The sequence below is a fragment of the Natator depressus genome, chromosome 2 (genome assembly GCF_965152275.1).
Source record: "Natator depressus isolate rNatDep1 chromosome 2, rNatDep2.hap1, whole genome shotgun sequence".
In the NCBI taxonomy this organism is placed as follows: domain Eukaryota; kingdom Metazoa; phylum Chordata; order Testudines; family Cheloniidae; genus Natator; species Natator depressus.
Window position 1 is genome coordinate 174,106,655 of NC_134235.1, and position 16,561 is coordinate 174,123,215.

The 16,561-nt window shown below is 41.7% G+C and overlaps 1 protein-coding gene across 3 annotated transcripts in view; it reads left to right on the forward strand.

Annotated features, from left to right (window-relative positions):
• The first annotated feature begins 9,875 nt into the window (after positions 1-9,875).
• AMPH (amphiphysin) overlaps positions 9,876-16,561 on the forward strand; it is a 167,585-nt gene continuing 160,899 nt past the window's right edge. For all 3 annotated transcript variants that reach the window (XM_074945325.1, XM_074945326.1, XM_074945327.1), the window contains exon 1: positions 9,876-10,042. In XM_074945325.1, the coding sequence (XP_074801426.1) occupies positions 9,974-10,042 (69 nt within the window). In that variant the 5' untranslated portion in view covers positions 9,876-9,973. The remainder of the gene's footprint in view (positions 10,043-16,561) is intronic.

Below are 16,561 nucleotides of genomic sequence, written 5' to 3' on the forward strand. Positions count from 1 at the left end.
CACCAAACGTGCTCCCGCTTGGACCACTGCTGAGTCGTTGGATCTGATCAGTATATGGGGAGAGGAGTCTGTTCAGTTGCAGCTGCAAGTTACCCATAGGAATTGGGACACATATGGGCAAATTTCTTGAGGCTTGTGCGAAAAGGGCTATGATCAGGACATGCAGCAGTGCACAATGAAGATAAAGGAGCTGAGGCAGGCATACCATAAGGTGCAGGAGGCAAACCATTGCGCCTTAGACCTGCCGCTTCTTTAAGGAGCTGAATGCTATCCTTGGTGGTGACCCCACCTCGATCGCTGATAGCCCCATGGACACTTCGGAGGCAGCAGAAAGGGGGGATAACCCAGAGGCTGAAATTCTGGATGAAGAAGTGGAGCTAGAAGAGGATGTGGTGCTCCCAGCAGGGGTGCCTGGTGGGGCAGGCAGCCACGAACTTTTTTTCACTCCAAAAGTGCTCTGCAGGGAGCAGATGAAATGCTAGGTAAATTGCTGTGGCTTGTGTAGGGAATCGAAAAGTGGGAGGCAGGTAGTGCTGTATGTGAGCTGGACATTGCCCTGTGTAGCTAATCTGCATGGCCAAGCAGGGTGTCGATGGACATTGAGACCTGCAGGGAATCCTCCAGAGAGAGGCTCTGGAAAGTTTCCAAGAGGTACTTGTTAATCCTCTGCCGCAAATTCCAAGGGATTGAAGCCTTGTTAGTTCCCCCATTGTAGGAAACTGTACTATGCCACTTGGTAATCACTGGACCTGGGACCAAAGTGGCACGTAGCTGAGCTGCATATAGACCGGGTTGAAAGCCTCAAGCATGCAGTAGTTGTGCTCTGGTTTCCCTGCTCACCCACAACAGTGAGATGTCAGCAAGCAGGTTGGCCATCTGTGAAAAAGTGTGTGATAATTTTAGAATGAGTTCCCTGCAAAGCTGCCCTGCAAGCCGTGACCGTTTTGTCCGTATGCACAACCACCTTTCCGACACTCACCATGACTGGGGTGCTCACGGATCTGTGTGCCTACCTAGAGTCAGTGAGCAAGTGATTGTTACTTTGCAAAAGGCCCTTGTACTGAAATATTTCAATCGTTTGCTGGAATGTAACAATCCCTCGTCTGTGCACCGTCCACAGTAGTGGAGACCTTGAGGAACACTCCACACACCCCTGCCGACCGGCTTCAGCAGATAAGGAAGAATCCGAGATGCAGCAAAGAAGATATGCTCTGGGAGGTGCTGCAGCGCAATGAGAGACAGACCAGGGAATGCAAAGAGTGCTGGGAAGCCAACGCAGCATTTGCTAGGCAAGCAACAGAGCAGATGATAAAAGTGATGGAGGATCAGACAGATGCTCAGACTTTGATACAGCTGCAGACTGAGCAGATCCGTGGTCGACCTCCTCTGCAGCACATATACAAGTCTTTGCCAACCCCACCCCTCTCCATGCCCACACATTCCTTTTCCCTTCACAGCAGTCCTGAGTTTCCCCATCACTTCACCCCCTCTCACAGGTTGCACAATGATAGCTGGCGCTACACACAGTTGTGAGGTTTTACCCTTTTTAACAATAAATAAAGGCTAAGGTACTTAATGGTACAGCATTTTTATTTTGTGTTCTACAAAAGCGTATAGCAATCAATTCAATCTGGGGAACAGGCTTCTAAAGCATTTTGTTGCAGCTTGGGCCCCAAAATTGTATATGGATGCACCAGGGAAGCAACTCCAAAGCAGACGTGTTAGTGCCCCTCATTGTCAAAGTGGTTCCTCAAAGCCTCTCTGATGTTAATAGCAGCCCTCTGGGCTCCTCTGACAGCCCTTGCATCTGGATGTTTAAACTGTGTAGCTAAGCACTCTGCCTCAGTGCTCCGCACCTGAGCAAACATTTCACCCTTAGATTCACACAGATTATGCAAAGTGCAGCAAGCAACTATGACCACAGGAATATTATCCTCGGGTCAGGTGCCTGCCATTGAGACACTTCCAGCGACCTTTCAAATGGCCAAAGGCACATTCGACTACCATGCGGCACCTGCTCCGCCTGTTGTTAAAATGCTTCCTGCTGCTGTCCAGGTGCCCTGTGTAAGGTTTCATGAGCCAAGGCTGTAAGGGGTAAGCCGGGTCTCCCAGGATTACTGTGGGCATTTCCACATCCCCCCCACTGTGATCTTCTGTTCTGGAAAGAAAGTCCCCGCTTGCAGCTTTCCTTACAGGCCACTGTTCCTGAAGATGCGTGCATCAAGCACCTTTCCAGACCAGCCTGCATTGGTGTCCGCCGCAGTTAGGGAAACCCACCTCTGCAAAGCCATTCGCTACCTCATGCGCATTTCCCAGAGTCACGGTCCTATGCAGCAGGATGCAATTTATTGCCCTGCATGCTTGGAGTAACACAGCCCCAACAGTGGACTTCCCCACTCCAGGTTGGTTTTCAACTGACCGGTAGAAGTCTGGATTCGCCAGCTTCCACACAGCGATTGCAACATGATTCTCTACCGAAAGGGCAGCTCTCATTCTGGTGTCCTTGTGCTGCAGGTCGGGGGCCAGCTCAACACGTAGCTCCATGAAGGTTGCTTTTCGCATCCTAAAGTTCTGTACCCACTGGTCGTCATGCCACACCTGCATGACAATGCGATCCCAGCAGTCAGTGCTTGTTTCCCTAGCCCAAAAAGACGGTCTACTGTATGCAGCTGCTCTGTGAATGCCAAAAGCACTGATAAGTTGCTGCTGTCCATATCACACTCGTGTACCTGCAGTTCATCCTCTGTCAATAACTTTGCGAGTAACTCTCCTGCCATGCACGATGTTCTCACGGCAGTTAACAACGCATAGGAGAGATGTGCGGGATCCATCCTCTCTCACTGCAGATGCTGGGGCGCACTACAAAGACTGACAGTTGGAAAAACCGTGTGAAAGGAAAGCCAGAACGGCACGAAAGGAAGTCAGAAAGCATTGGAGGGCTGGGACACAAAGCGGTGCATGACGGGACAGTTTGCACATCCCAGGATGCGCCGCGCTTCGTTTCCGCCTTCCCACAACACCATGCGACAGATGGTGTTGCCAGGCACTGTGGGATACATACCCACAGTGCATTGCTCATGCTGTCGACAATGGTGCTCCGAATGTGGACACGATCTGTCGACATGGAGCAAATGTAGACTCGCTTTGGCATCTTTGATTTTGTCTATTTTGTGTGTGTGTGTGTGTGTGTGTGTCAACGTTAGTTTCATCAACAAAACTTTCTAGTGTAGACAAGCCCTAAGGTACTGGTACTATCTGAATGATCAAATCTAAAGCACTCTTATTGCCCAAGGGAATTTCCTAACCCCCTCATTTTTATTAAAATATATTTTTAATGAAATTTCAAGTACGTATTTTAAGAAGTAAAACTATCTGATATTAGCATAGTAATAAAACACCTCAGGACATATTAATGGGTCTTTGTTGGACTTCATGTTCTGGCACAGGTCTCAGTCTTGTGTCTCATGCCGGATTGTATTTGGAGGCGTTCACATTAATGCTACAATGTTTTCATCCACGTATTCTTTCTCGTCTGGCTAGAGTGATGGTTTTATTTTATTTGAGGCCAAATCCTGTAGCCCATACTCTTCAGAAGGGGTGAGATACACCTCTGTGCAGAAGGCAGAGACACATTCTATGCACCTCGGTGCAGGGGTAAATTTCACCCAGGAAGAATCCCATAGAAATAGAAACCAATGGAACTCCTCATGTAAGTAAGAGCTGCAAGACCCTTTAGTAGTAATTCTTCTCAAATAGGAACATTATAGATGGAATTTCCAAAAGCACTCAGAGTTGGCTTAACTCTGCTCTCATTGAAGCTAATTGTAAAATGACTTCAGTGGGAACTGACTTAGGCCAATGCTGAGTGATCTAGAAAATCCTGCTCAAATTCATAGCTTTATGTATCTCACTGCAGGAGGATAATTTCAAATGATTATTTAATTAAGTTTAATTAAAATGGTACACACAGCACTTTTAGGACAAAATATACAGCTGTGTGGGAAACTATTTTCCTATCCCACAAATATCATCAAAAGTTTGATGTTTTTCCCCATCTTGAATCAGGATGTAAAGTGTAAATTTCAAAAATATTTCTGATGCAAAACTGATATTTCCCCCACAATTCAGGACGAAACATTTCATTTTGCTAATTTCAAAATGTTTAGTTTCAGTTTCAATCTTTTTTTCTTTTTAAACCTTTTTTGGGGTCTAATTAGCTTAAATTTTGAAACAAAAAGTTGTTTTGAACCAGTAAACTGGAATTTTTAGTTTAAAAAAATGTCAAAAGAACAAACGTCTGAACAATTTCAAAACTTTTATTTTCAACACTTTTTGAGTCAAGAAATTTGTTTAAAGTGCCCCGTTTCGCTTTCAGTTTTGATGAACTGGCAGTTTTTGATTTGCAAAAAAAATTGTTGAAAAATTCCCAATCAGTTCTAATAAAATTCCTCCCACTTATATAATCAGTATTGTGCTCTAGAACTTATATACTGGTTCAATGTATACTTGCACACTAAAACAGAGATATGACTCTGAAGTTGTAGGGAGTGAAGTAAAATGACCTATAAGTGGAGAAAAGTATTAAAATTTGGCTGAAATTATAATTATTTTAATTAAAAGGAATTGCCTAAATCCTTAAATAATCAGAAATTTCATAGACTGATTCCCAGGTAATTAGCCCATCTATTCCTTAATATTTCAGTTTCTTTCGTTATAATTTCTGTTGGGTTCATTCAAGTTTACTGTCTATAGCTGTACCTCCCTGTGCTGTGATCCTGGCAAGATGGGTCAGTAGGTTCATGGCATAACCGCAAGAAGCATCCAGATGCTGCAGGAAGTAGTATTTATGATTCCGCAAGTAGCACCCTTCCCTTTGAGTCAATGCTGAACAAGTCTGCTAGTATAATGCTAGGGAGCAGTGGAGATGCTGTTTGGCAGACAAAGTTTAGAATTGAAGTAATCTGCACTTGTGGTCATTAAACATCTTGTGTTGCTTTTCATAACTGCTAATCTAATTGTCACAACAGGAATCTAACTCATGTAACTATATTCTACCTATCAAACCCCCCAATTTCAATGCAGCTTCAATTCCCAGGTAATCCTGCAGTTTCATTTGGATACAGTATTCTTTATTTCCTGTCTCAAATTGTCATCTTGCACTGCTGTAGTCAGTTAAGCACAGTCCTGGTGTTGAGTAACATGACGAATCCATATCCTTTACTCACCTCTCCCTGAAGTGTTGTGAAGCTCAGTATATCCGTGTCTGTAATATGGTTTGAGATCTTGGATGAAAGGCATTACCGAAATGAAAAATGATATTCTGTGTGGAAAAATATACATTTAAATGGGGTCTGCTGCAAAATGTAAAGTTAGAGTGCTGCGGTATTTTCCATCTCTCATGTGATATTAGAAAACTGATCACTATGGACTAGATTCTCTCATTACATCAGCTGATTTTACACCAGCTGAGAATCTGGCCCTATATTTATGAGAATAATTGTTTAATTAGAAATCCTATTTTTGTTGAATTAAGAAAGAAGTAGGTTATGTAAGTGTCTGTGACCTCCTTTTTGAGGAATCCGTGATTGTCACCTAGCAAGACTTATTTTAATTTAATGGATGCATTTTTATTAAAATTCCCATGGAAACATTTTTAAAAAGCAAATAAACATCCTGTGCCACATTTGCAACCTAAACATTTATCATTTTGTTTTAGTGTGTCTGAGAGCTAAAATATAAAACTGATTGGAAACACAAATAAAATTGAGTCGTATTTTCATTGTCCAAACTGAGATAAATGCCAGAGTAAACAGTATAAATGGTAAACAAACAAACAAAAAAACCCCACAGACAAAAACCAGTCGATTTAGATTTTTCAAATTCTTTCTCTTTCTCTTTCAAAGGAGTTAGTAACCTAAAGAAGGAAGGTCGCTTTCTTTTTTTAAAAATATTACTTTACCCTGACACTGTCCCATTAAAGAAGAATCGCAATGGCAGTTGTATATTGAAGGCAGTGCTCTCACATAGCCCTGAGAGTATAAATATCACAATCCAGTGGCTGGCTGGTAATTAATTTTCAAATCATAGGTAATGGAGATGGCAAAATGCACTTTAATGAACTGTACACTGAGGAGGACACATTCTGCCTGCTCTCCAACACCACAGAAGTGCCTGGAGGCAGGAAAACCAATGCAGTTCTGCTATCCGAAAAGGAAAGAAGTCTGTGCAGGTATGCCCCCCATTGCATACTATCATGCTCCTGGCAAACCAGCATGGAGAGTTGTTTCATGATCTGTACTGTGGGACCCCGAGGCCAAACGCCTTTCCTCTCATGGCAGAGAACTGGTCACAGAAGCAGCATACTAGCAGCTGCAGAGTGGCACTCCACATACCCCCATCCTTGGTATTGCATGAACAGCCTGATCGAGCGCAATGGGAATCATTCCATTGGTTTCAATAAGCATTCGATGTGGAACTAAGACGGTTTACTTGTTCATAACGTCTGAATGCACTTACTCTCCATGGTAGCCCTATGCTGTACCTAGCTGTTACGACTAAATAAGCAAAATACGCAGTTCAAGTTAAAGCAAGCTCCATTAGTTGATGTATTATTAGAGCTGTACAATCCTTTTACAAACTCAAAACCAAACAAAAACAAACTTTATGGAAGATGTTAAAAATTACTTCAGAGTTGTTTGGAAGATCTGAGTACATTGGGATTTTGTTTTGATCCCTGCATCTGGCTAACATTAGTAGACTGTGATGTACTGCATAAAATATACTTGGTTTCTGCTGGTGTATTGTGTGGATTTTTTTTAAAGGTAATTTGCTTTTCAGGGCATGGACTATGTTTACCTCTGAGTCTAGAAAGCCTTAGCTCCTAAAAAGACAGTAAATAATAAATGGGCTGTTATCTATACATCCAAAATGCCTAATCTTACTCCCATTGAAGTTAATGGGAGCTTTATCATGGAAGTTGGATCTTGATGGATATTGAGAAAATATGCAGTTACTGGGACATGGATGATCTTACTACTTCTGTGGCTAGGAGTCTGTAGTTAATGATGTTTGATTATGGCATTTACCTCTGCATTTCTGTATTTGTTTTCTGGTGATGGTAACCACCTGGCTTGTATTTTTGTAAAAATTTGAAAAATCAATGAAAAGTATTACAAATGTAGAACATACAGACAAAGACACACGGATGCAGAGCCTGGAGCACAGTAATGCTCGCCGTATGCCACTGTGTTGCTGTGCTCTGGTTGCAGGTCAGGCAAGCATGTGCTTAATTCAGTACTGATAGATTTAAGCAAGTCTTACCAGGGAGGGTTGGGACCAGTGTTTAAGTGCTTTCCTGGACTGGGGCTTCTCTGACTTTAAAAGCCAAGTTTGCTTGATGTTTAGGTCAATGGTGGGCTGTTTTAAGGATTGTTTGGGTAACTGGTTCAGGGCAGGATAAATATTTTTTGTGGGTTTGGCAGAAGAGACTCAGGTTCTATTCTTAGCTCTGCCACATATTTGATTTTGACCTTGGGCAAGATACTCAGGCCCCAATTTTCAACAAGTGGCCTTTAGTTCTGAGAACTTTATTTTTTTTAATGTTGGTTACACTACATAGAGGAAAAAAAATTCAAACCTGGTTGACCCAAGTTAGTTATCTTAGGTGTCTAAGTATGGAGATGTTGCCTGATATTCAGATATGCAGAGCACAGGCAATGGGAGCATAACTCATGTCGCTGAATACACCCAATCGGAGTACTGAGTGCTCCGCACTTCTGAAAATGAGGCCACTAGATGCCATTGGGTGGCTAAATATAGATTTAGCTGCCTCACTATGGGAATCCAAGCTTGACAATGTTGAGCTATAAGACTGAGCACCCACAACTTCATTGGATATCAATGGCCAATACTCAGCACTTCTGAAAATTGGGTCCTATGGTGTCTTGCTCTGGGTGGCCAAAAAGTGGAGACACCCAAAATGAGTGACACCTTGAAAAAGAGAATCCTTTGGCTCATAGATAGATACTAAGGTCAGAAGGGACTATTATGATCATCTAGTCCGACCACAGAATCTCACCCACCCACTCCTGCGAAAAACCTCTCACCTATGCCTGAGCTATTGAAGTCCTCAAATCGTGGTTTAAAGACTTCAAGGAGCAGAGAATCCTCCAGCAAGTGACCCATGCCCCATGCTACAGAGGAAGGCGAAAAACCTCCCGGGCCTCTTCCAATCTGCCCTGGAGGAAAATTCCTTCCTGACCCCAAATATGCTCAGCTAAACCCTGAGCACATGGGCAAGATTCACCAGCCAAATATTACAGACAATTCTTTCCTGGGTAACTCAGATCCCGCCCCATCTAACATCCCATCACAGGCCATTAGGCCTATTTACCATGAATATTTAAAGATCAATTAGTTACCAAAATCATGTTATCCCATCATACCATCTCCTCCATAAACTTATCGAGTTTAATCTTAAAGCCAGATAGATCTTTTGCCCCCACTGCTTCCCTTGGAAGGCTATTCCAAAATTTCACTCCTCTGATGGTTAGAAACCTTCGTCTAATTTCAAGTCTAAACTTCCCAATGACCAGTTTATATCCATTTGTTCTTGTGTCCACATTGGTACTGAGCTTAAATAATTCCTCTCCCTCTCCGGTATTTATCCCTCTGATATATTTATAGAGAGCAATCATATCTCCCCTCAACCTTCTTTTAGTTAGGCTAAATAAGCCAAGCTCCTTGAGTCTCCTTTCATAAGACAAGTTTTCCATTCCTCGGATCATCTTAGTAGCCCTTCTCTGTACCTTTTCCAGTTTGAATTCATCCTTCTTAAACAGAACTGCACACACTATTCCAGGTGAGGTCTCACCAGTGCCTTGTATAACGGTAGTAAAACCTCCTTATCTCTACTGGAAACACCTCTCCTGATGCATCCCAAGACCGCATTAGCTTTTTTTTTCATGGCCATATCACATTGGCGGCTCATAGTCATCCTGTGATCAACCAATACTCCAAGGTCCTTCTCCTCCTCTGTTACTTCCAACTGATGCTGTCCCCAGCTTATAACTAAAATTCTTGTTATTAATCCCTAAATGCGTGACCTTACACTTCTCACTATTAAATTTCATCCTATTACTACTATTCCAGTTTACAAGGTCATCCAGCTCCTCCTGTAGGATATCCCTGTCCTTCTCTAAATTGGCAATACCTCCCAGCTTTGTACCATCCGCAAACTTTATTAGCACACTCCCACTTTTTGTGCTGAGGTCAGTAATAAAAAGATTAAATAAGATTGGTCCCAAAACTGATCCTTGAGGAACTCCACTGGTAACATCCCTCCAGCCTGGCAGTTGATCTTTCTGTCTCAGTTTCTCCATCTGTAAAAGGGGGATAATATTCAGCTGCCCCAGAAGGGTGTTGAGATGAGTTAAACAATCTCTGTAAAGTGTTTTGCTCTCATTCAGTGGAAGGTGATATTATTATACTATATGGTGTTGTCAGACGCTACAGCAGTGGGTGCTGCTTTATATACTTCTTCCCCCACCCCACCTCTTTTTCTCTTCCCGCTGTAGAAATCAATAGCGTCCCTTCAAGGAAGAATGCACATCATTTGGAGTAAATAGCCTCCCCCCCTAAATTAACCTCCAGATTCCTAATGCTAGCCTTGCCTGCTGTTTCTGTCTTTCAATATTTTGTACCATTTTCTTCTCCTTCAAGAGCATCAGGAAGGAAGATGTTTTTTAAAGGCAGGGAAAGTGCTTGGAGCTCAGATCCGGCTCCCCCTGAGCACTGAGGGGGCCCGTGGGGCCAGGCTCTCTCTCTCTGTATCTTTAAGATCCCCTCCTCCACCTTGTGCCGTCGGCCCCTCCCTCCCTCCCCCATCTCCTGCTCGCTCCCTCGCTCGCGCTGTGTCTCAGCCGCTGGGCTCTGCCTGACTCGCCGCCTCGCCAGGCTCCCTGGACCAGCAGCCATGGCCGACATGAAAACGGGCATCTTCGCCAAAAACGTCCAGAAACGGCTGAACAGGGCGCAGGAGAAGGTCGGCGCAGAGCTGGGTGGGGGGAGGCGGGAAACCTGGGCCGGGGCCGGCAGGGGGCTTGTTCACCCTCGGGCGGGGGGGAACAGGTGCAATGGGAGGGTTGCATCCTCCCGGGACGGATGCGAAGGGGAAGCGGCCGCAGCAGCAAGGGGCTGCGGTTGAGCATCCCGGGCTGGGGACTGGGAAATGCACCGCTCTGGGGGGACGGGGGTACGCAGGCTGGCAGGGCTGCAGAAGCAATGGCACCGGGGAAGACCGCACTGGCAGCCACACACAGCTGGGGCCGCTGCAGCAGCCCCCGCGCTCCGCCCTGACAGCTCAATCATGGCAGGGTTCCTTCCTCCACAGAGTGACCAGCCCCAGATTAGGGGCTTTGTCTTATATACGTAACTATACCCCCCCCCCCAAAAAAAAATAAGTGTCTTGATTTTTCACACTTGCTGTCTGGTCACCCTATTTGTCCAGCCCCTCTGCTGACCATGCAAAGGTCCACCCCCGACCCCCCTTTGTGCTGTCAGGGCTCACCTTTAGCTGTAGGCGGGTGCCTGTGGCGGGCAGGAGGCGGGGCTGCAGCTGGTTTCATATCTAGGGGGTCGGATGTATTTGTGGACTTCACTGTGGTGGGATTAAAAAGCAGGAAGTGGGCGGGGGGGGGGGAAATGATGTCTGTTTTGACCCTCTTAGGGCAAGAGAGGAAAGAACCCGTTTCTTTAATCGTAAGCAGGCAAGATCCCTAAACAATGGCTAAAAATCTAATGGGGGCTGTCTTGTCTTGTAATGCCTGTGTGGCCTGTTAGAAGCAATATTGTATGCCCTTCCTCAGAAGGTCAGGAGGGAAGTGTAAACTCTAATCGATGCGTGCACTACAGTGTTTCCAGTGAAACAAAGTCAGTAATTACAACACACATACTGTGAATGGCCTTTGTTTTAACATATACTTGTTCCATTAGGCTTTCTTTGAATCCTGTACAATGACAGAAGGGACGTGTAAATGCATCTCGATTCATTATGGAATGTAAAATAATCCAGGGAACCATTATCATTTTAATTTTAAATGCCTGTATAACAAAATACTTTGGATAACTACCAAGTAACATGGGGTATTCTTGCCTTAAGGACAGGAAAGCTACTGCTGTCAGATATTATATAATATAACTGGCCCATTTATTCTTCAGCTTGACTGAAATACTCTTATACCATTGTGCAGATCAATCAACCTTAGTTTTCTCAGAATAAATATTGTGCAACTAAAGTGGATTTATTTTGTTTTACTCCATTGTTCCCCTCCCTCACACACTGAATATTCCAGGGTTTCATCTACTTGCAAAATTACTGGATAATAATCTTGCTTTGGCATTCAGAGAACACAACTGGGTCAGATCCTCAGTGCATGTTCTCTGCCGTGGCTCCCTCAACAGCAGTAGAGCTACATTGTTTGACACCTGGTGAGGGTCTGGTCCGTGTGTTTTGTAATTAAAGAGAGGCAAAATATCGGGAGAATTTTAGGCCAAATGGCAGCACAGTAGAATGCAACACAGTAGAAGGAATACATCCGTCGCCTTGATCTGTTCACAGAAATAAAGGTTTGGCTGTCTCTTGTCCCCACCTCCACACATGCACACTTTCAATACTCTAAGAGGATTGTATTTCCTTTAATATCCTCCCAAGCTCCTCTTGAACTAAAGTGATCCTCCTCACCAGGTTCACTTGGCAGCTGAACCTTCCTATGAAAGAGGTGGTTCTAGCTACCTTCTAAATCACTCATGTCAGTAATCCACAGTGACCACAGCATAGACTGCTTTAAGGGCTCATGTCAGCATTTTCATTAGCAATTGCTTGGAGTTTGGAACTGTAATTGTGTTCCTCATTTTAAAAAAAATGTTAGTCATGATACTGAAAACTCATGAAGCTGATCACATTTCAGTTGTTAAAGGATTTAGAGCCCAGTCTTTAATCAGAGAAAACTGTCACTGAAGTTAACAGGGAATTTGCAAAAGTCGGTATTGCAGGATATCCACATTAAGCCTTATTAATTGAACCCAGTGGGTATAAATGTGCCACACACATTTTTCCAGCTTTAAATCTCTTACAGCTATGGAAATATAAATACAAACCTTGAATTTGGGCACAAAAAATATTTGTGCAAAATGTATATATGGAGAAAATATATGTTGGCAGTGTGAAGGTTTTACCAGCATGAGTTTGTGATAGCCATATTCCATGTGAGTGGCAAAGTCATCCCAGTTGAATGCCAATAAAACCGGTAACCCGCACTATCTGCATTTGCTACACATTTTACATAAGAGCTGTAGGGAGTTTTTAAAAATTATTTTACTGATGCTATTTTTCATAGCTCGCTGCCTTTGTACCGTGTATTCAACGCTACAGAGTTTCAAGGGAGAAAAAATATATCACAGATAGAATGTAGAAATAATACCATATATTTTTGGTTTACAAGGAAATTAAATTTTATCAGTGGGTCTGGTAAGAACATAAAGTGCAAAAGTGCAGCCAGAGTAGATTATGATGTTGCCAGATAGAGATATGTCTTTTCTCTGTTCAAGGTTTGCATATGGTTTTGTTGCTTAAAATACACAGATTTGTACTACACCCATTCCTTGTTGTCCCTCACAAAATCTCTCTTGCTATTCTGCCTTCAACATCTACTTATTTTTTCCTCTACCTCCATATTTGTCTCATGCTTCTGCTGACTTTTTGTTCTGCCTCAGACCCTCCCTCTGGGCTACAGGGATCTCTTCTCAGCTATCTCCCATTCCCCAGACCTTTCTCTCATACTTAAACCACCAGTTAGCTCTGGGTCTCCATAATGGTTATGTGAGGCAAAATTTCTTAACATTTTTTTGCTAATATTTTTAAAAGCATAATTGAGAATACTAAAAGCTCCATGTGCAGCTATTTAGGTTTTATTTAAGTTTTTAAAATAAAAGGGGTGGGAGTTGCAGAAATTAACAGATATTTATACATTTTTATACAGGCTTTTCACTGGTGTGATATCACACATTTTAAATGATTGGAAGTCTGATTTCTGACTTCATCGGTACAATGTGATTGTGTGATGTACATACTGTACAACATGCGTAGACTTCAGTGTGCTATCTGGTATAAAAGAGCAATATGTTAGAAATGAATGAGTTCTGTTTATTCAGTTTATCCCTGTGATTTGCTGACATTCTAGCAAAAGTATAAGTATTTTCTGCTCTGTTTTGTTTTTGTTTTACTCCTATAATACCTGTACCAAGGACATTGATGTTACAAGATATTTAATGCCATAGGTCAAATCCCAGACCTAATAGCCAGATTATGGAAAAATATCTTTTTAATGATAAATGACATAACTTTCAACTCCCTGTGTGTGTGTGTGTGTGTGTATACACACACACACATAAGGGCTGTTGATTAATTGCAGTTAACTCATGCAATTAACTCAAAAAATTAATTGCAGTTTTAATTGCACTCTTAAACAATATAATACCAACTTAAATTTATTAAATATTTTGGATGTTTTTCTACATTTTCATATATATTGATTTCAGTTACAACACAGAATACAAAGTGTATATTATTTTTGATGACAAATATTTACACTGTAAAAATGATAAAAGAAAGTTTTCAGAATAGCAGCCGTGTTAGTCTGTATTTGCAAAAAGAAAAGGAGTACTTGTAGCACCTTAGAGACTAACAAATTTATTTGAGCATAAGCTTTCGTGAGCTACAGCTCACTTCATCGGATTTTTAAATTCATCTTATACAAGTACTGTAGTGCAATCTTTGTTGTGAAAGTGTAATTTACAAATGTAGTTTTTTTGTTACATAACTTCACTCAAAAACAAAACAATGTAAAACTTTAGAGCCTACAAGTCCACTCAGTCCTACTTCTTGTTCAGCCAATTGCTAAGACAAACAGGTTTGTTTACATTTAGAGGAGATAATGCTGCCCTCTTATTTACATCACCAGAAAGTGAGAACAGGCATTTGCATGGCACTTTTTTAGCTGGCATTGCAAGGTATTTATATGCCAGATATGCTAAACATTCGTATGCCCCTTCATGCTTTGGCCACTGTTCCAGAGGACATGCTTCCATGCTGATGACACTCATTAAAAAAATAATGCATTAATTAAATTTGTGACTGAACTCCGTGGGGGAGATTTTGTCCCTGCTCTGTTTTACCTACATTCTGTCATATATTTCATATTATAGCAGTCTTGGAAGATGATCCAACACATGTTGTTCATTTTAAGAACACTTTCACTGCAGATTTGACAAAACGCAAAGAAGGTACCAATGTGAGATTTCTGAAGATAGCTACAGCACTCGACCCAAGGTTTAAAAATCTGAAGTGCCTTCCAAAATCTGAGAGGGATGAGGTGTGGAGCATGCTTTCAGAAATCTTAAAAGAGCAACACTCCGATGCAGAAACTACAGAACCCAAACCACCAAAAAAGAAAATCAAGACTTCTGCTGGTGAAGAAGCAGACAGCATTATTTCCTGCAAATGTAAACAAACTTGTTTGTCTGAGCAATTGGCTGAACCAGAAGTAGGACTGACTGGACTTGCAGGCTTGGGCTTGCAGGCTCTAAAGTTTTACATTGTTTGTTTTATTTTTGAATGCAGTTTTTTTTGTCGAATTCTACATTTGTAAGTTCAACTTTCATGATAAAAAATTGCACTAAAATACTTGTATTAGGTGAATTGAAAAATACTATTTCTTTTGTTTTTTACAGTGCAAATACTTGTAATCAAAAATAAATATAAAGTGAATCCTGTACACTTTGTATTCTGTAAAAAGAAAAGGAGTACTTGTGGCACTAACAAATAGAGAGACTAACAAATTTATTTGAACATAAGCTTTCGTGAGCTAGACGAAAGCTTATGCTCAAATAAATTTGTTAGTCTCTAAGGTGCCACAAGTACTCCAGACTAACACGGCTGCTACTCTGAAACCTTTGTATTCTGTGTTGTAATTGAAATCAATATATTTTAAAATGTAGAAAACATCCAAAAATATTTAAATGAATGGTATTCTATTATTGTTTAACAGTGCGATTAATCACAATTAATTTTTTTAATCGCTTGACAGCCCTAATATATATATAATATATATATATATATAATATAAAAATGTATGTGTGCGTGCATGTGTATTTATTCACTAAATTCAAATTGATATGTAAATATTTTCTTGTTACATTAGTATATTGTCTTTCTTCATATTAGGTAATCAATCTTTTATTTATCGATATATCACTATTTAAATGTTAAACAGTAGCTCCAATGTAAATGTACATACTATGTGATTCAGCAGTCTCAATCGTTTTTAAAAAAAGTGTATGTGATATAGTAAACTTTTGGCCATTGAACAGTAAACTCAATAATATCAACAGCAATACTGTAAGTTTTATATCGTGCCTTGTTTCTTAAAGGATTCCAAAAAGCTTTGCAAACTAATCACTACACCCATATCTGGAGTGTAATATGACAGCTGTTTGACACTGTGCTGTAACATTACAAAACGATTCAAGACAGAAAAAGAGAAAGAAACTGTGTCCATTTAAAACTGTAGGGGAAATGTAGGTAGAGGTAGAACATAATTACCCAAACTCAGGCTAATACCCAAAAGTGTGATTTGGATTTTTAATGATAACAAGTGGTTAACTTGTTTTTAATGATAACAAGTGGTTGGGTACTATTATTATGTGCTTTTTAATTCTTTGTCTGCCTCTTTGCCCTCATCTTGCTCTTTCTTCTCCACAAAATTTCAACTGATCCTCTCCTCCTAAGTATTCCCCCCGCCATGCATTTCAATGATACCCCTCTGTTTCTGTCTAACTTCCACCAATTTGTCCAACCCATATCCTATCTTTTTCCCTCTCCACTAAATATGGCCCCTCCACCATCAGATTCCATCTCTCTTGTCCTCACATATTGTCTAACCCCAACAACTAACATTCTTCTCCTGAAAGTGGGATCTGGTCACTTCTCTGCTCTCCACTGCCTGCCTTACTGCACTGGATTGACAGATACTGTGTGGGTGAAGGAACCATTAGTGGGAGCAGGAGTGATGAATAAGTCTCTTTTCTCAAAAAGAACAGGAGTACGTGTGGCACCTTAGAGACTAACAAATTTAGTCTTCTTACTATATGTTCCATTCTATGCATCCGATTAAGTGGGCTGTAGCCCATGAAAGCTTATGCTCATATAAATGTGTTAGTCTCTAAGGTGCCACAAGTCCTCCTTTTCTTTTTGCGGATACAGAGTAAACATGGCTGCTACTCTGAAACCTATCTTTTCTCAGTAGCCTGAGTTGCCCCCAGCAGCCAGGAACATGAACTGCAAATGGAACCTTGCTGACCACCTGCTTCTCTGTGACATTTCTGTTGGGATGGGTGACAGAGAGACAGCAGGGGCAAAGATGTGATTGGGTGGGTGTGCATGCAGGGGGCAAAGAAAATGCTTGTGCTCTGGCTCCCTGAGTGCAAATGAGGTGGGCTTGCACAG